The sequence below is a fragment of the Triticum urartu genome, chromosome 6 (assembly GCF_003073215.2).
Source record: "Triticum urartu cultivar G1812 chromosome 6, Tu2.1, whole genome shotgun sequence".
NCBI lineage: Eukaryota > Viridiplantae > Streptophyta > Magnoliopsida > Poales > Poaceae > Triticum > Triticum urartu.
Window position 1 is genome coordinate 534,944,509 of NC_053027.1, and position 23,897 is coordinate 534,968,405.

The window sequence follows — 23,897 nt, forward strand, 5'->3', positions numbered from 1 at the left end:
TGTTTTTACTCTTCTTTTATGAATGTTTGTATGCCCTTTTGATGATTGGTGGAAGAGTTTAACTTCTTTTGGCTGGGTACTGACCAGCGCAAGAACTTGTTTGTTGGGAAGATCAAAATGCCTCCTAGGAAATTGTTGAACGCCCATGTCTGTTAGACTACCAAGGTTCATGTGCACTTTGTGCTTGTCCTCTCCCGGATCGTTAGCCTCTAGCATGTTGTCAGCACCTCCCCATGCACGTTTCCCTGCCCCCTGTGCATGTATTTTTTGCCCTTGGCCAGAAATTCTAATATCTGAAAAACAATTTCTGGTAACCAGTTGGTGGTTACATAATTCACAATATGTGCATTTTGGTTCCAAAGATCTGCAGCAAGGCTTTATCCAAGATGCTGGCCGGTTACACATTTTTAAAATTCTAAAAAAGGTGTGTAGGGTAAGCTATGTTTTTAGCGAATTATGTGACTTCATTAATAGTTATAATCAAATTTCTTCAAACATCGCATGTCTAACTTAATTCAATTTTTTTTGCTGTAATTTTTGCTAAGAAACTGCATATTGTCGAATATGCATAAGCCGGGATAATCTCATTGATATCGTAGAGCATGTTGGGGTCACACCCCTTACAAGGCAAGCCGTTGAATTGGCATTTTATCAATCATCATCACTGCCATCAGTACCTGCCTTGCCTCTTTAGCAAACTAGCCAATCATACATTTTTCACATATGTCCATGATTCCTTTGCATCAGGAAATCTTTCACGTTTCTTCATTTCTCCCTTTCGTATTTCATGTGCCTTGGTGAAAATTTCCTTCCTAATCTGTGAATCACGGTAATATTCTTTCTAATCTTTTTGTGAATATATCCTTCCTAATCTGTGAATGATTGATTCTTTCCAATGCATGGAAATCATGTATTGTTTTCCGACTTTGTTTGTTCATGAGATGATGAAGAAAAATGCAGTCACATTTTTTTCTTGATTTTTTTTCATGATCGAGGTGAAACGCATAAAGCTCATATATATTTTTCTTATGTTCATGATCGAGATAAAAACATAAACATAAACTCTAGCATGGTTATTTTTTAATAACACAAATACGATTTGTGTGAGAGATGAGAAGATAGATGAAAAATGTGTGTACTGGGAACTCACTAAAATAGAATGTTCGTTATGTAAAATGGAAGGGACTGGATGGCGTACGATAGCTAAAGCTAATGGGGTAGAATATATTGCAAAGAAAAGACACAAATCTTAGAGCAATCGAGGGACCTAGATAGTGGGGGGGGGGGGGGCGCTCAATTAGATCTAGAATTGCATTTTCGGTTGATGTGGTCGTGTGTCCTTCCCCTGATTTGAGGGTCCATCTTTCGAGCAAAGGTCCAATCACCAAAAATTATCTTCTTGGGTTTCCCGTCATATCTAAGGATGGCAATGGGTCAAGTTTGGATCGGGTTGAACAATCTCAAATCCATATCCATGTCCATGACGACAGTCATTGCCCATCCATGAAAAAATCCATGGGTGAAAAATTGTGTCCATGTCCAAATCCGATGGATATCCATACCCATTGGATATCCATTGGGTCCTCTCAAGACATATAAATAAGACATAACACAATATTAACATAAACTTTTCCATTCTTCACCTCGTGGTAGGCTATGCTTCACTTATGGTAAATCAACATCCACTAACAACCTAAGATCATTTAGTATTTTTCTAACAGACGAGAATGACGAGCCATTTAAGAAGGAGGTAAAAATAAGGAAAGGGGTGTTGGAGTATGTTACAGAGGGGATTGAATGTCAACTAAAAAAAGTTACGACGGGGATTGTGTAATTTCTTATGCATGTTTTAGATAAAAAAATATAAAATTGTTGTGGGACATATGACCGTGGGGCAGGGATAGCAGATTTTCCCCCATTAAGTCATACTATCGGGTCGGGTTTGGGTATATCCACGGGTACAAGATTATATCCATGCCCTATCCACGAACAATCGGGTCGGGTTTGGGCGCCGCCCATGAACACAAAAGCATATCCAAACCCTATCCATTCGGGTCGGATATCCATGGATGTCCATGTCCATGGATAAAATTGCCATCCTTAGTTATATCTCAATGCCGCCTGCCAACCCAAGCACAAAGACTCAATGGCCGATGATTTGAAGGAGGTCGTCATGAAGGCCACCAGCCACGTGTGTCGTTGTTGAGCAAGCCAAGAAGGCTAAGGTCACCAGGAAAGCCAGCACTCCTGCTCTCTCATCCGGCTCGTGTCTAATGTGGGTGGGCATGAGCACCATCCCAAGGTCCTTGCCATTCTCAATTTTTGTAGTGGCGCTCACCGACTATGAGAGGGCGGGGAAAGATTCAACGGTAGCATTTCAATGACATGTGCGAGGCCAACTCCAACACAGAAAAGGACTAGCCCAAGACAAGCAAAACCAAAATAAAGGCAGCCAATTTAAACTACACACCAATCGAAAAAAAAAATAATCCAATAAGTGAAAAACGGGTGCGGCGAAGCACATGTATCCCTCTAGTTCAGATTATAACCCACATGAACTACAGTGACTGTCCGTCCGAACAAAACATCAAATGCTTATTGGTGTCGGGCGCATGATCTAAGAGCGTCACACTTATGCAACATGCATGAAGAATATTAACTCAAGTATGCAAAAGAGGATTTTATATCCACTCGGCGTTCAACACTTAAACATACTAGGGTTCCTCCATATCCCCGAGAATAGGGGTAGTACTTGGACACAGAAACGACACATCACAAGGATAACAATGTGAACATGGATGGACGATCAATGTAATACACGTGTGTTTCCACCTAGGGTCTACTATTACAAAGAGATGAAAAGGGGATGGTGACGACTATGGCTGATGCCGGAGTCTCCTTGGTCAAGATGTTGGCATGACAGAGCCCTTCTATCGATTCCCCCTCGAATCCCTTCCGGAGGCTAGGGTTCTTAGTTCCAGTGAAGTTTCTCGTGTCTTTTCAACTCTGATTCGTGTCGAATCCTTCGTGATGAAATAGTCGATCCATTGAGGCGAAACCACTTGGTATGAGCGAGGGTACAAGAGGTTGCGCTCATACCAGGCGTCGTCTTTCTCTCATGGGTGCCCTATTTTGGCTGGAAATTGCTCCACTCAATCGCTTCTCTTTATGATAGGTTTCCATCGTGTGAAATAACATAATTTTCATCCATATAGCCGTGTTCTCCTCTTTAACGCTTGCTTCAGATCCTCTTGTTGGTTAAGATCATGGTGAAATCAATCAAAAGGGTGCGCGAACGATGTAAAAATTCCGATAATCTACAGATACAACATAGAAACTAGAGGTAAAAACTAATGCAAATCTAGACTCATCAGGCGCGCTGAGAGGCCTCTCACGCTACCCCAATTGAGAGGTCACGACGATAGGAGTTTCTCCCCGGTCGCCGAGGGGACGCCATTACTGGATTCATGCTCTCTATGCATGGATGCAACAAAAGTCCAAGGGTCGGGGCTCATGTCCCGCTTGAGCACGAGTCGCCACGAGGGCCCCTTCAAAGATCTCATTAGCCCCAATGGATGCAATCTGTTCCAAGCGAGGCCCATGCTCGCCACAGAACACCATCACACCGTACGTGGCGACATTAGACAAGTGCTTTAGAGGAATCGTTCGAGGACTGAGAACCCAAACCCGAAAGGCGAGGGAAGGGAGGGGAAGTACCTGAATCAAGGTTGCAGAGTACAACTGTGGCCTTTTGTTTTGGGTCGCACGAGTAACATACTCCTAGTTGTGAGAGAAGTAATAGCTGTTTTTTTTAATATATGCGTCGCATCCGTAAAAGACTACTCCAACAAAATTGTGGAGTAGCACAAAAGGGAGTATGTTTTTTTTTTGAGGATAAGGGAGTATGTTTCTAAATTGTGTTTCTGTGCGCCGAAATTACAAAATTCCCGCCAGCCACGGAGAAAATTTCCTGCTGCCCACCATTTCGCCCACGTCATCGATCCGAGGCACCGGCCTCTCCACCAATCAGCGCGCACCTCCTCCCCTCTATATACTTCCTCCGCCCCCCGCCTCCATTCACATCTGCAATTCCCCACCTCCCAGCGAAACACCTCCCGCTCCCTCTCCCACCTCCGAAGCAGCAGCAGCAGCCATGGCCCCCAAGGCAGACAAGAAGCCGGCCGCCGAGAGCAAGGTCGAGAAGGCGGCGGAGAAGACCCCGGCGGGCAAGAAGCCCAAGGCCGAGAAGCGGCTTCCGGCGGGCAAGACGGCGGCCAAGGAGGGCGCCGGCGGCGAGGGCAAGACGAGGGGCCGCAAGAAGGGCAGCAAGGCGAAGAAGGGCGTGGAGACGTACAAGATCTACATCTTCAAGGTGCTGAAGCAGGTGCACCCGGACATCGGCATCTCCTCCAAGGCCATGTCCATCATGAACTCCTTCATCAACGACATCTTCGAGAAGCTCGCCGGGGAGTCGGCCAAGCTGGCGAGGTACAACAAGAAGCCCACCATCACCTCCCGGGAGATCCAGACCTCCGTCCGCCTCGTCCTCCCCGGCGAGCTCGCCAAGCACGCCGTCTCCGAGGGCACCAAGGCCGTCACCAAGTTCACCTCCTCCTAGGCAGAATCTGAACGCGTCGCCCTTGTTGTTCCAAATGTTAGTAGTTGGCTGCTGCTGACTCTGCTTATCTCTCTGCAAGTAGTGGTAGTACCGTAGTAGTAGTGCGAGTGCTAGATGATTGCCAACGCTTTGTTGGATCCTTGGTTGTTGCTTTTGCAAGCTGTTATCTATCTAGAAAATGTTGCAGTCGTGGTTCTACACCGCATCAGTGATGATCTGGTTGATGTTGGCTTTTCTGCTCTTCTGAACTGAACGCAGCCATGCCTGGCCAATTCGCATTTTGTGTGCGAATTCTACCGCTAATGGATCGGAATGCAAACTGAGATGCGGTTTAGAATAACGATGCATTGCTGCTCGTTTGTGATTCCTTCAGTCTGATTTGATTTGCACTAGTCTCTGCCATGTGTGTTCTGCTTTTGCACGGTAGTAAGTTCAGTTTGCAGACCCCTGATCCTCCGTCAGCAGGTTGCGTTTCTGCACGAGACCGAGAAAACCAGTGCTCGGTGGAACATGTCAGCGCAGAATTGAGAGCCTTGGCATCGCTAATCCATTACTCTGTAAATAGTGTCAGTCAATTGGTTAACCAGTCTGTAGCAGCTTGGCTTATCTGTTTTATTGCCTCGCTCTTCATTGAAGAAAACTTACACGCCTTGTACGCACATTTTGTGTACCATGGAACGGATCCTATGCTCTTGTCCTGTGGCCGGGGCTTCAGTCTTGGCAGCATCGTCTGCTGAAATAGGACATGAGATATCCACAATCAGTAGAAGGATTGGTAACTTCTGCGACTTGCGACGGCAGTATTTTTTGTATCTGTGCTGTTTTGTAGTAATACTACTAGCCATTACTGTAGTACGCACAAGGTAGAGGAGACCTTTCGAGTTGGAGCGAGCCATGGTTCTTGAAGACGCATGCGATTTTACTGCATTGAAGCAACCGAAAGAAAGTGACACACAGCTCTAGTGGAATCAGCGTATGAAATGTTTCTAGTGTTTGGGTTCAGCTTATTCCACGTGCTGGGTGATTCTAGTTTACACAGTACTCCCTCTGTAAACTAATATAAGAGCATTTAGATCACTAATTTTTAGTGATCTAAACGCTCTTATATTAGTTTACAGAGGGAGTACTGCACAATACTACGTACAAGCAATGCGTGGCAAAATACGCCGCACAAATCTCCGATTCACATACCAGTAAACAGTAATGGCTTTGTCTTTAAAGAGATAGAGTACTTTGGAAGTAAAAAAAGTAGTGAATCGGCAATGGAGCCGTATTGAGCTTGGGCGAAGAGGTGATCTGTCCCCTTTTTACTTTGGTGACCGCTTTGGTGGTATTGGACAAGGGTGACAGAAGCTGGCATCAAGCTTAAGAGATTCTTCGGTCTTGCTTGTAATTTTCTTTTTTGGTCAGTGTCTATGTGACTTGTACTTTATTTTTCAGTGACAACTTTATTCTCTGATGCTGGCTGGTTAAACATTTTTTAAATTATAAAAATATGTGCACATTTCTGTATCTTAAGCTGCACATATTTTTGTGCAACTCTAGTACTCTCAATATTCAAGTCGTTCGAAATCAAACCATGAGGTTTTCTCTTGTGGGAATGCCAAAGTGGGTTAAGCTACATTCTTTTAGCAAACTAACCGACTTTCTTAATAATTAATCAAAGTTCTTCGAAAGTCACATCACTAACTGAAGTCAAATGAATATCAAATTTGTATAAGTTGGGCTAACCTCAGCTTTTTCTAAAAAGCCGCATAGCCACCCATGAGGTATCTAGGGCATGTATGTGGTTGGGGCCACACCCCTTGCAAGGCAAGCCGTTGATTTGTCACTTGGTCACTATCATCATGATACCACCATCACTACCACCACTGCCCAGTGACTGATGATAATCCACTTGAACTAGAGACGACTATCCGTCCAAACAAAACACCAAATGCTTCATGGTGTCAGGTGCATGGTCTATGAACGCCACACCATGACAAAAATACAGCCATGCAAGTCTTATTATACTGTCATCGCGAAAAACAAATCTAGAATGGAAGAACCTAAAAGTATAGCTATGGCATTGATCCGTAGTTCTCCTACTCTCAATGGCTTGTGATAGAAAAACCGAGAGAAAACTTTTTTTTGGAGTGAAGAGAGAAATTTGGTAGAGCAAAAAAATAAATAAAAAAATGGAGCTTCTCCTTTGGCGGCCAAAGTTTTTTCTTACTCTTGATGGCCGAAGGTTAACTGGGGTGGGCCAGGTGGCAAATCAGGACTACAAAGAAATAGGTTTGCCACATGGGCTTCAGTAACTGTTGGGCCATATATCCTGCAGGCTCAGGCCATGGCCACGGAAGTGCATACAACCCTTGCCTAAAAAAAGTACATACAACCCAGGCTTTCGTTTGCCTAAAAAAAACGGCCCCGCTTGGGAGATCTGGAAAATATACCCCTGTAAATAGTCTACATCTGTATTTTACTTGTTACCAAGGGAAGGGGGGACCACCAAATTTTCTTAAAATTCATGTCGATGCAGGCATCAGATGAGATAGGGAGGTTCGGCAGTGGCAATCTGTCGTGATAAAAATGGTAACTAGCTCGGCAGCTCAGTACGGGTGATTGCGGGAGTTGAGGATGCCCTCACCATGGAAGCCATTACATGCAGAGAAGCCCTTTATTTAGCCGAGGATCTAAACATCAACCAGCTCGTCGTAGCCTCTGACTCTAAACAAGTAATAGGTGATATCAACCACGGAGAACAAGGGAGATATGGAGCCATTATCAGTGAAATAAAAGCTAGAGCTACTTCTTTTACGTGTGGTTTTACTTTTGAAAGTCGAACTTCTAATGTTGAAGCTCATAAGTTAGCAATATTTTCTCTCAATCTAGCTTTAGGACGACATGTGTGGCTTGGCCAGCCTCATGACACATTTTGTATCCCACACTTTTGTGGAATTTGATGAATAAAGTTTGGCTATTTCCTTGAAAAACAATGGAAGGGGGAACCATGTGACACTCGTGGTAAGCAATCTAAACTTGACGAAAGCCAATGGAATGGGGAATTAGTTCAAAAAAATAAAAATGGAAGGGGGAATCTATTTGGCGCGGGGTCACCGGTTAGCGACCGTGCGCGTAACCCCCCTCGTGCGTGCGTTTTTGTATGGGCCGTTCCATTTATTGGTTTCATCCCAACCTGTTTTGGGAAGGTTCTCCTTCCCTGAACCTTATTTATTTATTTTTTCTTTCGTTTTTTTTCTTTTATTCCTTTTCCTATTTTCTTTTTATTTTAATTTTTCATTTTTCATTTTTCTTTTATTTTCTGTTTTTCATTTTTGTTTTTGTTTTTCAATTTTAAAAAATATTTTAAATTCATGAAAATTTTGTATCATAAACAATTTTTGAAATAATGAATATTTTTTAATTCAATTTTTTTTCTAACATTTTATTACAAATTCATGAACGTTCTCTTAAATCATGAACATTTTTTGAATGAACATTTTTTTAAATTCGTGAACAAAATTTTGAAATAATGAACTTTTTTAAATTGGTGCACATTTAAAAAAAAATTGTAAACCTTTTCAAATTCATGAACTTTTTTGAAATCACTAACATTTTTGTGGTACACCCTTGTAAAGAAATCCGGGTGGGCTTCAATTAGGCGATTGCTTGGTCGTTTTGGTCCGTAAAGTTTACAGGGGCGATCCAATCGGGGGGCCATGCTCTTATCGCTCCCTCTTTCTTCATTGTATAAAGAAAAACGAAAACACTAACGCCCACATGTATAGGCGTTTGGTAACTCACCCACATGCATGTATCCTCGTTTAATCAATTCTATATGAATTTTGACGCATTCTAGCAGTTTTTGTGTGTCACGTAGGACTAAGTTGGTGTGTGAGCATTCATTCGGTCATCCACACGTTTTTTTCACCACACGGGGGGCTGGTGTGTGGCGTTTAGCAATTCGCCCACACATCAGTTTTCACGCACGCAGAGGGAGCTAGTGTGTGGGCATTGATCACTTCACCCACACGCCCGTCTTCTCGCCCACACCCAAAGCTGGCAGTTACCATGTGTTTCTGCCGGGTACATCGCAATTGCCCTAACTTTGCTTGTAAGCAGATGTCAACTCTCTTTTACCCGAGTTACCATGTGTTTTTGCATGGTACATGGCAACTGCCCTAGCGTGCACGTAAGCAGATGGCAACTCTTTCTCTTTACATGGCAACTGCCCTAGTGTGCTTGTGAGCACATGGCAACTCTCTCTTTTACCCGAACATGTTTTTTTGCCATGCTTTTTTGTAGTGCTACATGGCAACTACCCAGTGTTAGTGGGTGACAACTCCTAAAGTTTTAAAATCATTGAACTGCAGTAGACCAGACCATACATGACAACTGCAGTTGAGCAACCATGACAACTGTAGTTGTCCGACATGGCAACTGAAGTTCAGCGACATGGCAATAGTTAAACAAACATGGACGAGGGTCTGGACCATGGCAACTGCGGGACGCGTAGTGACTGTCACGCGGGGTGTGCGAGACCATGAGGTACGAGGCCTGACGTACGGAGCGTGTGGGCATTATCTATTTCATCCACACGCACGCGTGTAAAAAGAATCGGGTGAAAAAAAAAGTGTATATGCATTACTTGTTTTGCCCACACATAGATGTGTGAGCTGATCCTCTTATACATCATATAAAATGTGTGTGTGGGCAGACCCCTGACACCCCACACACAAGTGGCATTTATCGGCGTCGAAGAAAAAAACCCTCTCTTTCTTCCCGCCTGTCCGCCGCCCAAAAATACTTCCCCCAAAAAACCACCCACCAAGCAGCAGGTCGCCATGGCGGAGGAGCAGATGGAGGAGGCGGCGTCGTCGTCCGCGGCGGCCTCCGGCACGCCGTTCCAGCTCCAGTTCGACAAGCCCATCCCCTTCCAGGTATCTCGCCTCCTTCCCTCCTCCCGCTAGCCGAAACGCCCTCCCTCGCGCGCGAGCTCGCCTCGACGAGCTTCACCAATCTGCGCTGAAGCTTCCGCATCGCCCCGCCCCTCCCCTCCCCGAATTAGTGCAGGCCAGAAAGTCCCCCCTACCCCCGCAGCGGCGACTCGGGTGGCCGAAAACCTAGCCCCGCCGCCGGCCTTTCCCCGCCCCTCTCTCCTCCTTGTCGCCACCAGAGGGGTCCGCCGGCTCGCCGCCTGGGCTCCGTGTCGCGCCGCTCTCTCGTGCGGCGGGCTTCGAACACGAGGCGGCGGCCTCGCGGGAGGACGCGGGTGGATTTGGGCTGGTAATCCAGGGGTGGCCGCACCCTTGCCGCATGCCAACCGTTTGCTGAAATTCCTAAGAGGGCTGGGCCGGGACCTAGTGGTTCCCTACTGTCACTTCGTGCGGCTGAGAGGGGTTTTGTCTGGGACTTAGCAGTGGATCGATTCGTCTGACCTCAACACGATCAGGAACCACGCCATTTTGATAATCTGGAGCGACAAACACCACATTTGTTTATCGAGTTTAGCTTTGGCATTTGCACTCACTGATCAATTTTTCAGCCCTTAGACATGCTTGATTCATTCGATTTCTATTTTATGCCCTATTCAGCAACATTCAGCTATATAGTCAGCTATATAGATCCAACAGTTAAGCGCTGCTGAGTATTTGACACCTTTATGTATTGCGTGCACCTTTTCCACTTTCTGTTATTTATTTATTATAGATTCATATTAATATGATCCATTAGAAATTGCCTTACACATGTTCTACTATTGTTAGATAAAATTGGCAGAGTGGAACCCAGAGAAGGATCTGCTTGCTATGGTTACTGATGACTCCAAGGTTCTCCTCCATCGCTTCAATTGGCAACGGCTGTGGACTATATCCCCTGGTTGCTACCCTCCCACCCCTTGGTGCTCATAATAAAAACGATGAGCCATCTATCAAATTATTATTTTTTCTTTCTTTTTAAATGCCAAAAATAAATAAATAGTTATAGACAATTCCTCATGTTCGGTATGTTCAAAGAAGTACATGTCTTGTGTTGAGGCGCACCTTGTCTATTCAACAATAACTACATATTTTGCAGTCGTATCCTAAGTAAAAGGCAGATGGTTTGGCAATTTGTGTTTAGAAGAAGTGAGATCCCTGCTCCATGACAAACTTCACCAGCTGAGAACACTGTCCGTTTTCTGTGTAGTCTTATTATACTTGCACCCTTAGGGCCTATTTGGAATGCAGGATTCTAAAAAAGGCAGATGCCATGACTTCCTGGATCTTACAGGAACTTGCAAACATGTCTCTTTAGACTTCCACAAAAAGTTTGCTGGAATTTAAAGATAGAGAATGTGCATACAGGACATAAAGAATAATTTTCATAAGGTCTAACCCCTAGTAGAGATCCTTTAAAATTGGGATGTTGGAGAGCAACCCATATAATTTTTTGGTGGTCCCATTCCTTCGATCCAAAGGGCTTCTATTCAAAAGTAATGCTATGGATTGAAATCCTACAAAATCGTATAAAAATCCTTCAACCCATGGGAAGAGCTGGCAGATCCGACATCGGCACTGGATAATGGATCACCTGGCGGTAGCCAAACTTCGAAAATGACCCTTTTCTTTTCCTTCCTCAAAATGCAAGGGGCCCTTGATGTATGCTTTCTCAGTAATTGAACTGACAGCATCTGTTTTCAAGTTAAAATGGTAGCAGGCACTAAAATAGTAAAATGCTTATTTTTCAGGGAAGTGCATCACATCAATTTGCTGGAGCCCTGATGGTAAAATAGTAGCACTTGGTACAGAAGATGGTTTTGTTCTTTTGCATGATGTTGAGGTGTGCATGCTGAAAGCAATGAGTAGAAACTATTGATGCCTTCTTTTTTGTTGCCGGACTATCTTTTCATACTTCATGCAAACCTGAACTCTGCATGGTTCCTTATAATTTGCTAATGGCACTGTTCTCATTTGGCCTTCGTAACTTTTGACTTTTATGTATGGAATTATTAGGAGATCACTGGGGGCACATGCTCCCAAGGACCTCTGAGACAACTATGTGCATACATAAAGAATATGGATCTTCCCATAAAAATTGTGTCTCAGTAATATAATGAAGTGGTTAGTTGATGCTAAAACCAGACACATTGATACAGCACATTTCGAATTGCTTTATTTTCTGTTGAGCACCATTTCGAATTTGCAATCTGTTGCAGTTTCATCATAACTGAATTTGCAATATCATTTTTGTATCACTGTGTGTTAGTAGTTATTGTAAAAACTCCTTATATGATCTCGAAGGTTGTAACATAAGTACATAATCTATTTTATGTTTTGACTCTTTTGCAATTTGTGTTTTTTGTATTACACAAACAATCATGCATGCTATTACAGTTTACTTGTTACTTCTATTTACTTTACCACTTCGTGTATGTATAAATAACGTGAGTGCTAATTGCAGAATGGGAAGATGTTACGAAGTATAAAATCTCACGATGTTGCCATCGTATGTCTGAATTGGGCAGAAGATGAACCACTATCAAGGGTATATTTATTCCCTTGAAAAACATTTACTATATTTACTCAAGATATTATTTGTTAAATCACATTTAGCTTGCATCTTATTGAAAATTATTCAGTGAAACTTGCAACCGGAGATGATCAACTGCTTGAATTTTGCACTTACTGAGAATAGTATAGGGTTTCAGTGGAAAAGTTCCTTACTAGAGCCCTCTGCTAATTACTGCAGACTGACAAGGAAGACTTGTTATCTTATGAAGACCGCACTACACGTTTCTTTCCTCCTGCTCCCGTGATGCCTAGGATAGGTGGGCTCAATTCGGGAGATACTGGTCTTGCAGATGAGAATGAAGAAGCCATTCAGGCATTTTCAAGCGCTTCGTGTCAACGTTTTAATATTCTGTGCACTGGTGATAAAGATGGTTGCATTTGCTTCAGTATTTTTGGAATATTTCCAATTGGAAAGATAGTAAGTAAACACAATAACTGAATGCTCTACATTTACAGTCAATATAATCAGCTATGCATGCTTTCTTCTGATTCTCAAGGTTGTTCTTATCATTAATACCCTTTTGTTACTTTGACAGCAAGGCTCGTATACCTTAACAGTAAATATGATATTATGAAATAGTTATTTCTGCAATATTTTTACGATCTATGGATATTGACAACCTGTTGCCTACCTTTTGTCTTTGTAAATTATTAGTTCTGGGGCGTACCGTGGCAGTAATGAGTTTATTGGTGATATTTCAGAACATAAATAAGGTTCCAATCCATGTACAATCCTCTGGAAAAAGAACTAGCTACCGACTTCAGGATGTTTCCATAAGCAAGGTCATTAATTCTTCACTTCTTAGGTTCTTATGCACGTATCAGTCTGCTGGATATGATATTCTGAGCAATAGTTGTTCTTAATATCAGGTCTCTTTATCACGAAATCTCCATCAGTTGGTTCTTCTGTGCTCTGGAAAGCTGATTAATACTGACAACCTTTCTCTCAGTAATGATCTTTCTGTTGGGGTACATTGTTTGCACCTTGATACCTCTATCTTCTCCAACAGGTAATGGCATACCAATTCCATTGCCTTTTAATGCCTTCTGTCCTTGTTCCAAAACCATCTTCTTCTTGTGGTCTTGTATGAAAATAAAAATAGATCCACAAAAGGTGCTAGAATAACACATTCACTGGCACCTAAAAGATTGAACTCTGACGGTCCAATTCACCGATCGTAACTAATTATTTGGCCAAGTGTAAATATCTTAGGCTTTTGTTGTTTCCCTAAAATATAGCAGCAGTATTTCAGTACTAAAGTTTGTAAGGATATTGACTGCTGGGCTGTTCCTACTAAAATTGAATAAAGATTTTTTTATTCTGTTTGTCTTATCACCAATAAAGGAAAAATGAGCTACATCAGGTGTCTCAACAAGCGTCAAGTATTCAAGATCTGGTCGAAGTTGTCCGTGCTTCCATATCTATGATGTCCAAACAATGGTCGAATGCTATGAACTTATTTCATGAGAAATTTAGTGCCTTGCCTTCTCTGCTTACTGCCCATGGTATGATTGGTTTCTTTTGAAGCCATAACCATCAAGAATCACATACCTTTATTTTTCTACATTGGTCTAAGTTTTTGACCATTTACAGGGATGGAATCTAGCTCCGAGGATGAGTTTATGAGCCTTTTGTTTGGGACACATACAAGTCCGGCTCTACATCAATTTCTAGTCAGCTCCCTTGGTGAAGCGGTATTTATTGCTATTGCCATAACTTGCATACCTTCTTTTCTTAAATAACCTGTCTAAACTTGTTATTTTTTATATGAAAGGGTCTCAAGAGGATAGCTAAGACTATTGAAAGTGCTGGAAGAGAACTTCGTATTGTTGTCAGTGAGCATCTTCAGGTCAGCTACTACATAATGATACCAGAGCAACATATTATTGGTACTATTGTCTGTATTTTTGGTTCCTTGTAATGGATAGTTGGATACTATAGAGTTTGTTAGGCAGCTTCACGTCTTTCTGCTATAATTAGTTAAGTTGTTAGTGCTTTACTAGTTAGGTGACTCAGTTATTAAAAACAAAGTTAGTTGACTCAAACCAGGAAGTACTGTTAGTATTGGTAGAATACCACAGCCATGTCTTCCTTTATATCACAACATTAAAGTCATAGCTCACTAATTGGAGGTCAACCCATCTGGTTTGGCCAGACTAAACATGTGTTATACCTGCAACCTATTTCAAGTTTCTGTAATTAAAATTGAGTTGCTTGCTAATATGTTCTTTATTTATAGCCTGCAGTCGAAATTATTTCATTCAGACTTGCAGAACTAAGAGGCCTTGCGAGATGGCGTTCACGATTTCAGAACATTGGGTTAGATGAAAAGCTTATGGATGGTGTAACTGAGAGGGTAGGGATGCTAGTTGTGCAAGTTGAGCGCTTTTCAAGGGTTGCAGCTACTGTTCTTTATCTGGTACACTTTTTTTCTTGTTTCATGTTTTCTCAAATTTTGTTGAGAATTGAGACTCGTGTCATCTTAAAATGAGGCTCCTTCCTGAACAAGTGCGCATATCATTTCCCTTTTTTTTGGCATATCCAGTTATGGTTACTGATGATGATGATGTACCTTTGGTAGTTTCTCATGTAGTAACTTTCATTGATTCATTGACTTTCCAGTTCCAAAATTTCTTCAGCTGGGTTTTGAAGTGTGTTAAGATATTGTTAAGTGAACCAACTGATCAAGTTCCATCCACAAACAGGTTTATGTCTTTCTTTCTTATTGCCCTCTTCATTCTCATGTCATGAATTTTGTTATTAACTAGCAGGGGATTATCTTCTGTAGTGAACTTGTGGTGATTTTTCTGAAGTTTCTTCTTGATAAGGATCCAATCAAGCAGTTAGTTGAAACAGATCAGATATTTGAGTGGGATATGTAAGTAGCATGCCAGTTGTTGTTTTATGTTTGCTATTGATTTATTGGACTTTATTTACACTATCTGTATAGATTTGATGATTTTTGGTACCTATTTGCATGTTACCATTCACCATTTATAAACATAAGTGCATGGTTGTATCTGGACACTTATGGGTTGTACTGTTGTACTATGGAAGTTTTCGTAGATGCAGTTTTCGTACATGGTTGTGTCTTGGCGTTGCTAACTGCATGGCTTATCTTTAAAGAAGAAACATCATTCCTGCTTGCATGTACCTTTGTGGTCTGGATGTTTTTAGCATTGCTTTCATAGTTCGAAGATTTATGGTACCTATTCCCAAGTTGTGATGATGCGTGGCTAACTTATTTAATTGTGTGCAACACACTTCTTCAGTGATACTGCGAAACATGTTGAGCATCTAGTAGTTTTTGGAGGATTTACAGACACAAAGTTTTTGGAAAGGAGTTTGGCCAAGCAATTTAGCGAGTTGGAAGAAAGGTGAATCATTTTATTGCTTCAAATTATTTGCCAGTACACGTGTCTCGACTCAATGTACTGTCAGTCAAATCTTTGTGTATTCAGTTTCTACAGACAGAATAACTTTAAACTTGTTCCTAGTTACTTAAAATAACTGTTCCTTCCTTTTGTGAAGCAATTTTATGCTATGCTAACAACTCTATATCCCATATTTTTTAGCTTGAAGGAGGCTTTCTTGATGCCATTCACTACTGTATCTTCACAAATACATTGCCAAGGATTGCTTCCTCTTTATCCTGTTACATCGTCCGATGCCTTGTCATCAACCAGTACTCCAGCATCAATTGCGTTCTATAAGGTTTATGTTCTCTTTGGTGATTTCTTCCAACAAACTAATGGTCCTGATGTGAACATACTCATTGCTTATTTCCATGTTTTTCTTTAACTTATTCTGTACATGCTTTGCATTGGGTCCATGATCTGTCACTTTTCAAATTCCTAACTGATTACTCAAAATAGGAGGATAAAGATTCTCAGCATAATGCTTCTTCATATAGCTCGACTGACTACATATGCTTCAAGATACCTGATGGATCGTTAAATTTAAGAAATTTCGTTGCTGTGATAAAGGACCTCTGCAACTCATGTAGTACCTCCAGCACACCATCACTTTCAGGTTTTCTGTTGCATATACCTGTTGAATACGAGTGTGTTGATCTGTCTCTTTACAAGGTATTCCCTGTTACAGTTATTGAGGCAATACTTTGCTTTTGTAAAGCACTTTGCATATCTTAGAAAAGAAAACGGTTATTCACAGGACAACCAGGTGGTTTTACTACTTAGTGGAAAGTCCAGTTCTGAAAGTGCCGGGAGATCTTGGATGGTTATGCTGCAGACAGAGAACCTCTCTTTTTCACAGCTCTCAAGAACATTCCCTGCAAATTATTACAATCTCCAAGAATTGGAGGTACGAATTTACTTAAATGAGAACAGTATGGGAGAAACCTACTGAAATAAGTTATACTACACAAAATTAAAGTAGCCATATTAGTAGTAATTAATCGCTGCAACAAGATAAACAAAATCGCACTGGATCTGTAAATTGGTCCATTGACAGAGGTGCTTGTTGAAGCTGACTTTACTTTTTTTGCTGGCAAATGGTAATAGCGCTAATTTCCTGCCATGAACATGTTTAGGTGCTGGAACTCCAATTGGATACAGATTATGGAAAAGTTCGTAGCATCCCTCACCCTTTGTCTACTCCGCTGGCAGTCAGTGGTAGGTTGAGTGTTTATTTCCGCACATGATTTTCAGTTGGTATTCATTTCACATAACAAGTAATGTCTGGAGCTCGCTTTTCCTCAATGTTTACAGCCTCAAGAGGAGTGGCTTGTGTCTTCTCGTCGCGGAGGCATGCTTTGGTCTATATCCTTGACGAGGACGAAGACGAGGATGAAGATGAAGGTTCTGAGATGGAGTGACCATGGTACAACACCAGCAGCTTCAGCTCGCCATGCAGCAGAAAAGATTGTAGAATTGCACTATCCTGTGCTGAAAACAGAGCATAAGTAGCTGCCAGTCACAATGAGCAACCCGCGGTCATGATCACCGGGAGCCTAGCGCAGGACACGTTGAAATTTCCTTGCCCAGTTGCAAATGCTTGTTCTGATTTTGATTTCTGAAGATGTGTTTGATCGCCCAGTTGCTGCAGCTAAATGGTGTTGGTACCGGTTTGGTCAGGTCTGAAACTCACATTTCGGGTGTACATCTGCAGAGTCAACTTAGGACGATACTCTGTAAATGGTGGTGTTGCAACAGAAATGTTGTACTCCCTGCAACTCTGTACTGAACCAGTGACTAGTAATATGGATCGGAGGTAGTACCTAGTTTTGCTGTTAATTGCGTGAAGTTGGTGTGTTGATAAGTTATTATGCATGGTTGAGCTTTTATGTAACACCAGGACAGGACCGAAGCGAAGTCATCTTGGCATTTGCCAGTTCACTCGTTTCACAGCTTTGAACGTCTCACAACCTTGTAGTAACAAGTTGCATCCCAGTTTCTCCGTCGCTTTGCAGCACTCGTGTGGTTTGTCTCGTCTGCCACGCAGCTCTAAGACGGCGACCACATGATTGAAACACTTCATCTCACGTGCAAATGGTCCTATTGTTCTGCTCTCAAATGTACATCACCTTACCCAAGATCTGGTGAAGGGGAAGCAGATGCTGGCACAGTCCGAGCTCAAGGTCCAAAGCCCTGAGCACTGAGCAGAATGTCGGGAGCGCCACAGGTACGCTATGTCGACCTTTTTACCATTTGCTTCATCATAATATTATGAAGCTTTCAGCAGAATGTCTAAAAAAAACTCCTGATACACCTGTCATCTGTTTACAGGGTCCGAAAAAGGCGGGTGGCCGAGCTGGAAACCCAGCTCCGGACTGCCCAACAGCAGACCCAGGCCGCCCGGGAAGAAGCCGGTACTCCCCGGGGTGAGGCTCAGAAGACGGTCGCCCTCTACGAAAAAGAGCAAGAGGGGCTGCCAAGGATGCGTCCGCCCTCCTCCAACAGGACCTCAACAAGCGCATCGAGGACTACAGCCAGCTGAAGGTTGAAAAAGGGATACCTTGGTTGAGGATTTGAAGACGCAAACCTCGGACCTCAAGGAAACCAAGCAGCGCCGGGGTACTGCGAGGAGGTTAGGCAGACAGGCGGCATCATAGCCGGTAAGTCGTATCTTCTGCAGTGCATTTTTTGGACACCAACGTTACCTGAGCTGACACAAGCTCGGCGTGATTCAGAGCACTTCATCGATCTGCCCCAGAGTGCTCCCCGCGCACAACCTTTTACCAAGGGAGCCATGATCCAGAGCACGGGCAGGATCGAGCTTTCTGGGCGCAATTCCAGGACGTCTCCTGTCCTGTCAGTCTCGCTGACAAGCTCAAGCAGCTCTGGGAGCTGCACCCCTTCCTCCGTCCAGGGTGTGCCCCGGGGAGGCTACCCCGGACACTCTCTTCGACCTCGCGCTTTGTCTTCAAGGTGCCCCTCTTTGGACCGACGCCTGGAAGTCCTCTGCTACCCAGGAAGGGGCACGACAAGCATCGGCAACGCTCCAGGCCCACACCCCGGAGCTCGGTATTCACGGCTGGTCTTGCTTCACAAGGAGGGGCCCTGCGCCCCCGGCGTCCAGCTTCATCTCGGCGGTCACCTCGCCGGTGTAAGGGACGGCTGCAAAAAAGAAGAAGCCGACGACGCTGCGGGCGGTGCCAGCCCAGCCGGCGGTGGCCTCTCAGGGATGAGGGTCTGCGATGTGGTCGAGTCTGGAGGTCCATATGTTCCTATGTTAGTCACAACATTCATATGTGTGGTGTGCTGGGGTGTTCTCTGCTGTCAATTTGGTTAGACTGGCTGTATGTTCTTAGCGTGTTACCTATTTTCAGTTTGGTCAGGTTGCTTGCATGCTGTTAGTTCAGTTCGCTGGTGGTGCCTGCAACTTTGTGGCCGTGTTATGCTAGTTTCCCATGGATGTAGTCCTTAATTGGAATGTACGAAGAGGAAAGCAGTGTCTAAGGTTGCAAGAGAATTGAGATGCAATGTGGTCTGCCTACAAGAAACTAGAAGATAAGGTTAATGTAATGGATACAAAGACTTACATCACCAAGAACCCTATAAAAACAGGAAGGACAAATACTCATGCACATGCACCACGTGGTCAAGCAAAAGTTCCAGAAAAAAGCGTTCGCCAGACAACTCAAAATCCTATCAAAAAATTGCGACAACCTCTCTGACATTTTGCCGCTGCCGCTTCATATGTACCCGCAGTTGAAACAACTACGATCCAACAATCACATACACATGTCAAGCATCAGCACAAGCTATCTAGTACTTCATCAAATGCACAAACCTGGTAGGCGGACACAGTAAGCAAATCTAGCGTGATAATCTTAGCATTATTAAAAACAAACTGTTATATAATGAATTCAATGGCTTTGATTTGGTATTGTGAGTGTTGATACTTTTTCCAGAAGTGATCAAATTAAAGATATTTCGACTTTGGACAAAACTTATATGCAGATTAAAAAGGACCAGAGGGTGTACAATGAAATGAAGCAATTTATGTAGCCATTTTGTCACACATGCCGTTTCATGTTCGTAACACAAAGAAAAATGAGGACAGAAACAATTCAAGCTATAACAACAACACAATTTGCAGAGCAAGTAGTTGATACTTAATGTCATCAGACAAACAAATGAAAAGTTCAAATGAGGTTCCGCAAGTGATAACCTTAAGCTTTTTTCAACACAAAGTGCAGTAATGGAGTGAAACATGCATTGCATCATCAAAATTGTTGGTGCCAATAATATCAGATCAACACAAAATTGGTTGAAACATGCATTGCAGATTTACACTATATTAGGTCACAACCAGGTTATAAACAAACATAGCATAAAATCTATATGCAATTCAAATCCTAATCACACCCAGGCTTCACAAGTGCATGGCTTACATAGCATTCTTGATATTTTAATCAGTGAGTACAAAAGTTGCTTGAATCCATAAATGATATCTATCAGCAATCGGTGAACAACCATATGTTTCAAATTGATGCCATAAAATTTAACAGGACAAACGATAATTTTTCAGGCACAATAACTAGGGATTAACAAATGTCACAAGAAGAGCTGGGATAGTCAATTGGACTACCATCATCACAAGAAAACATATGTACCCGCAGCGAAACAGCAAGGATCCAACAATCACATACACGTTAAGACCGGCAGACAATCGTATCCAAGCATCAGCACAAGCTATCAACTACTTCATCAAATGCACAAACCTGGTAGGCAGACACTGGGCAAATCTGGCGTGATAATCTTCACGTTATTAAAAACAAACTGTTACATAATGGATTCGATGATATTGATTTGGTATTGGGAGTGTTGATACCTTTTTCTATAATAGATGTGTTTTGACTTTGGACAAAACTTATATGCAAACTAAAAAGGACCAGCGAGTACAATGAAAAGAAGCAATTTATGCAACCATTTTGTCATCCATGCCGTTTCATGTTCATAACACAAAGAAAAATGATGACATAAACAATTTAAGTTACAGCAACAAAACAATTTGCAGAGCAAGTAGTTGATTCTTAACGTCATCAGACAAACAAATGAAAAGCTCAAATGAGGTTCCACAACTGATAGCCTTAACTTTTTTCAACAAAATATGCAGTAATAGAGTACTTTTTTCAACAAAATATGCAGTAATAGAGTGAAACATGCATTGTATCATCAAAATTAGTTGGTACGAATAATATCAGATCAATACAATATTTATGCACAAAACACTATGTGTTCTCTGGTGAAGGACCAGTCGATCGACAGCCTCTTAGACGGGGCTACTGCATTCTTAAATGGATCAAGAAAACATCAATTATTTAACGACACACACAGCAAGGACATACTGCAGTAGGTTACTATTTGACATCAGTGTGAAAATAGCAGAGAGCTTATGGCAAAAAGAACATTCAGGTGCATGATGATCAGGTATCTCAACTACAGTGTTGTTCTAATCAGGAACAGTATTCAATATAAACATGAGAATCACCAGTATTAAGGTGTGCTTATAATATCTGGATGATAATTAACATAAGAATCATGAGTAGCAAACAAGTGATAACACAAAGATGATGATTAGAACATACTCCTAGTACTAATCAAACCCAGACCCAGCCACTTCCTATCACAAAGCATTCGACGAGCAGACCAATTTAGATTTCTGGAAACAGACTATGAAGGTTGCCACGGACAAGCCCTACAGCAGCACTGACAATAGACTGCCTGACATTGGAACCAATGTAGTAAAATGGACACAATAAATTTCAGTCATGAAAGCATTAAGCACTGCTCTGCAAATGCAGTCTCAATAGTCTTAGATACATAAATAAGCCAGTGCGGCAATCATCGTCTGCCAGAGTTGACATACATAGGACTTTCTAAATGCTCGAAGATACATAAGATAATACTCTCAGTAGCAGATGAACAGCCACGAAAATAAGACACTCAACGCGAAAGCGTGGAGCAACCTCACTCATGCCCGTCTGTAGCCGAACTCCTTGAATAGGAAGGTGAACAGTACGATGAAAAGCGAGACGAATGGTGTTGCCCCCACAAGCCACTGGAGCATGCCCCCGAGGCCGATGCAAATGGAATCCGAACCCCAGATATGCACGAAGTAAAGACACGCCAGTATGTGCCAGGTGGGAACGCAACACCACTCCAGTACGGTCAGCTGCGAAAGGAGATAGGTTACATTAATACTCTGTTGCCAATCAATCTTCGAGAACAAGGTAAACGAAAAATTTCGGCTGAGAACGAAATAAATCAACTTACCACCCTAAGCATGAACCTCCCGATACGAACCCAGGCATCTTCGTGTCCATGCGGCTCCACCGCCTCACTGCAGCGGAGACAAGAAGTCAGTTGCTGGGTTGCGCTGGGACGAGTAAATCCAGCCGCGCCTTCCGTGCAAAGCACGCAACCAGACGACGACGGGGACGTCGCGTCTCGCGGGGACGAGGCGCAGAGGAGGAGGCGCTCGGGGTTGAGATGCCGATGCGGGTGGTGGTAGAGCTCGAAATGGAGAGACTCACCTCGCTCCGAGCAGCCCGAGGAGGAGGATGAGCCTGGCCGAAGGAGAGCTCCAGCTCTGGCGAAGGAGGGTTACCACTCACTGGACTGGAGAGGTATAATGGGCTTACGGTTTTCTTTCTTGAGGGGCACTGGGCCTGAATGTTTATGGCTATAAAGGTGGCCCATTTAGTCTTTCCCAAGGAGCACACGCGCAACCAGCTGCTGCTATATATATATATATATCCCTAAAAAAACTGCTGCTACTTTTTCCCTAAAAAAAGGGTGCTGCTACCTTTTCTTTTCTTTTCTTTTTTAGACTACGGTTTCCTTTTTCTATACGGTTTTCTGTTTGTTTGTTTGTTTGGTTTTGTTGTTCATTTTATTTTTTTCCCTTTTGCCCTTTCCTTTTTCTCATTTAAAAAAATTAAAAATATTAGTTTCACATTCACGAGCATTTGTTTTTCCCCCAAATTCTAAACATTTTTAAAATTCAGGAATGTTGCTCGTGACATTTTTGCATTGGCACTAGGCTTCCTACCGCCCCTCATCACGTATCTATCACGTGGGCTCGCCCATGAAACCGCTTGATATAACCCCATGTGTTGTCACGAACGGCATTGTTAATAAGAGTGGCCAAGGAAGAAAGGAGAAACATGTAGTGTCTGCTCTGCGTCGTCAGAAAAGGAAGAATTGTGTTACTGTTCACGATACCAATCCGCTGGTTCATCAAGTGAGCAAGTTCTATCATGACAACACGATGGCATGTATTTTTGTTGGAGAAATCCCAATTCAAATTGCACCAATGGATGAAGTTGAGCCGAAGTTCGAGATTGCATGCAAAAATCTCATGAATCGTGCCATTAAAGTTTAAGCTTGAGCCATACATGATTTTTTTAAAAAGTTCACAAATTTGAAAAATGTTCATGGTTTCAAATATGTTCATGAGATTCATAATGTTCATATTTTTTAAGTCACGACTTCACTAAAATATTCACAAATTTGAAAAGGCATTCACAAAAAAGGAAAAAAGAAAACAGAAAAGAAAAACGAAAAAGAAAAGAAACTAGGGAAGAAAAACAGAAAACCCGGTTCAAGGAAGGTTCTAGAACCTTCCCAAAACCTGTGAGGAAGAAAAACAAAAAACCCGGTTCAAGGAAGGTTCTAGAACATTCCCAAAACCTGTGAGGAAGAAATCCAAAAATGGGTCGGCCCAAAATACGATCGAAGGCAGGATGGGGTACACGCTAGGTCACTACGTGCCAAATAGCTAGGTCGCTACGTGCCAGATAGGAAGCCTACACGTAGTAGCGGTTCGGAAAATACGTTTTAGACACAGAAATCCCCCCACCTAGGCCTGCTCACATGGTAGCGACTGGAAAAATACCATTGGGAATCCCCCTGATGTCTACTACGTAACTTTATCCTTGTAGACGTTGTTGGGCCTCTAAGTGCAGAGTTTTGTAGGACAGTACCAAATTTCCCTCAAGTGGATGGCCTAAATTTTATCAATCTGTGGGAGGCGTAGGATGAAAATGGTCTCTCTCAAACAACCCTGCAACCAAATAACAAAGAGTCTTTTGTGTCTCCAACACACCCAATACAATGATAAATTGTATAGGTGCACTAGTTCGGCGAAGAGATGGTGATACAAGTGTAATATGGATGATAGATAGAGGTTTTTGTAATCTGAAAATATAAAAACAGCAAGGTAACTAGTAACAAAAGTGAGCGAAAACGGTATTGCAATGCTTGAAAACAAG

The 23,897-nt window shown here is 42.6% G+C and overlaps 3 protein-coding genes across 3 annotated transcripts; 2 read left to right on the forward strand and 1 right to left on the reverse strand.

Moving 5' to 3' along the window:
- Window positions 1–4,073: 4,073 nt before the first annotated feature.
- On the forward strand, window positions 4,074–4,816 carry LOC125512725 (histone H2B.2-like). Its single transcript, XM_048677817.1, has one exon. The coding sequence runs from the start codon at window positions 4,154–4,156 to the stop codon at window positions 4,616–4,618; it is 465 nt and encodes a 154-aa protein (XP_048533774.1). The 5' UTR covers window positions 4,074–4,153; the 3' UTR covers window positions 4,619–4,816.
- Window positions 4,817–9,372: 4,556 nt separating this feature from the next.
- LOC125514995 (anaphase-promoting complex subunit 4) lies at window positions 9,373–17,452 on the forward strand. The gene is made up of 19 exons (XM_048680403.1): window positions 9,373–9,543; window positions 10,369–10,480; window positions 11,331–11,422; window positions 12,044–12,127; window positions 12,332–12,571; window positions 12,856–12,936; window positions 13,024–13,163; window positions 13,499–13,659; window positions 13,748–13,848; window positions 13,929–14,003; window positions 14,394–14,573; window positions 14,777–14,859; window positions 14,943–15,032; window positions 15,427–15,531; window positions 15,730–15,868; window positions 16,030–16,242; window positions 16,328–16,477; window positions 16,707–16,788; window positions 16,885–17,452. The coding sequence occupies exons 1-19, from the start codon at window positions 9,448–9,450 to the stop codon at window positions 16,989–16,991; spliced, it is 2,331 nt and encodes a 776-aa protein (XP_048536360.1). The 5' UTR covers window positions 9,373–9,447; the 3' UTR covers window positions 16,992–17,452.
- A 3,911-nt stretch (window positions 17,453–21,363) lies between these two features.
- On the reverse strand, window positions 21,364–22,323 carry LOC125516929. Its single transcript, XM_048682187.1, has 3 exons — window positions 22,266–22,323; window positions 21,898–22,190; window positions 21,364–21,796 (listed from the first exon to the last, which is right to left on the reverse strand). The coding sequence occupies exons 1-3, from the start codon at window positions 22,321–22,323 to the stop codon at window positions 21,596–21,598; spliced, it is 552 nt and encodes a 183-aa protein (XP_048538144.1). The 3' UTR covers window positions 21,364–21,595.
- Between the last annotated feature and the right edge of the window lie 1,574 nt (window positions 22,324–23,897).

Excerpts from the sequence above, each read along its gene's own strand:
- LOC125512725 (XM_048677817.1), top strand. The coding sequence starts at position 4,154 with ATGGCCCCCAAGGCAGACAAGAAGCCGGCCGCCGAGAGCAAGGTCGAG.
- LOC125514995 (XM_048680403.1), top strand. The coding sequence starts at position 9,448 with ATGGCGGAGGAGCAGATGGAGGAGGCGGCGTCGTCGTCCGCGGCGGCC. Across the intron at positions 12,128-12,331 it reads AAGATGAACCACTATCAAGG|ACTGACAAGGAAGACTTGTT; the intron begins GTATATTTATTC and ends TAATTACTGCAG. Across the intron at positions 15,869-16,029 it reads CATCAATTGCGTTCTATAAG|GAGGATAAAGATTCTCAGCA; the intron begins GTTTATGTTCTC and ends TACTCAAAATAG.
- LOC125516929 (XM_048682187.1), bottom strand. The coding sequence starts at position 22,323 with ATGGGCCACCTTTATAGCCATAAACATTCAGGCCCAGTGCCCCTCAAG. Across the intron at positions 22,191-22,265 it reads GCCCCTCAAGAAAGAAAACC|GCTCATCCTCCTCCTCGGGC; the intron begins GTAAGCCCATTA and ends TCCTTCGGCCAG. Across the intron at positions 21,797-21,897 it reads GGAGGTTCATGCTTAGGGTG|CTGACCGTACTGGAGTGGTG; the intron begins GTAAGTTGATTT and ends CTCCTTTCGCAG.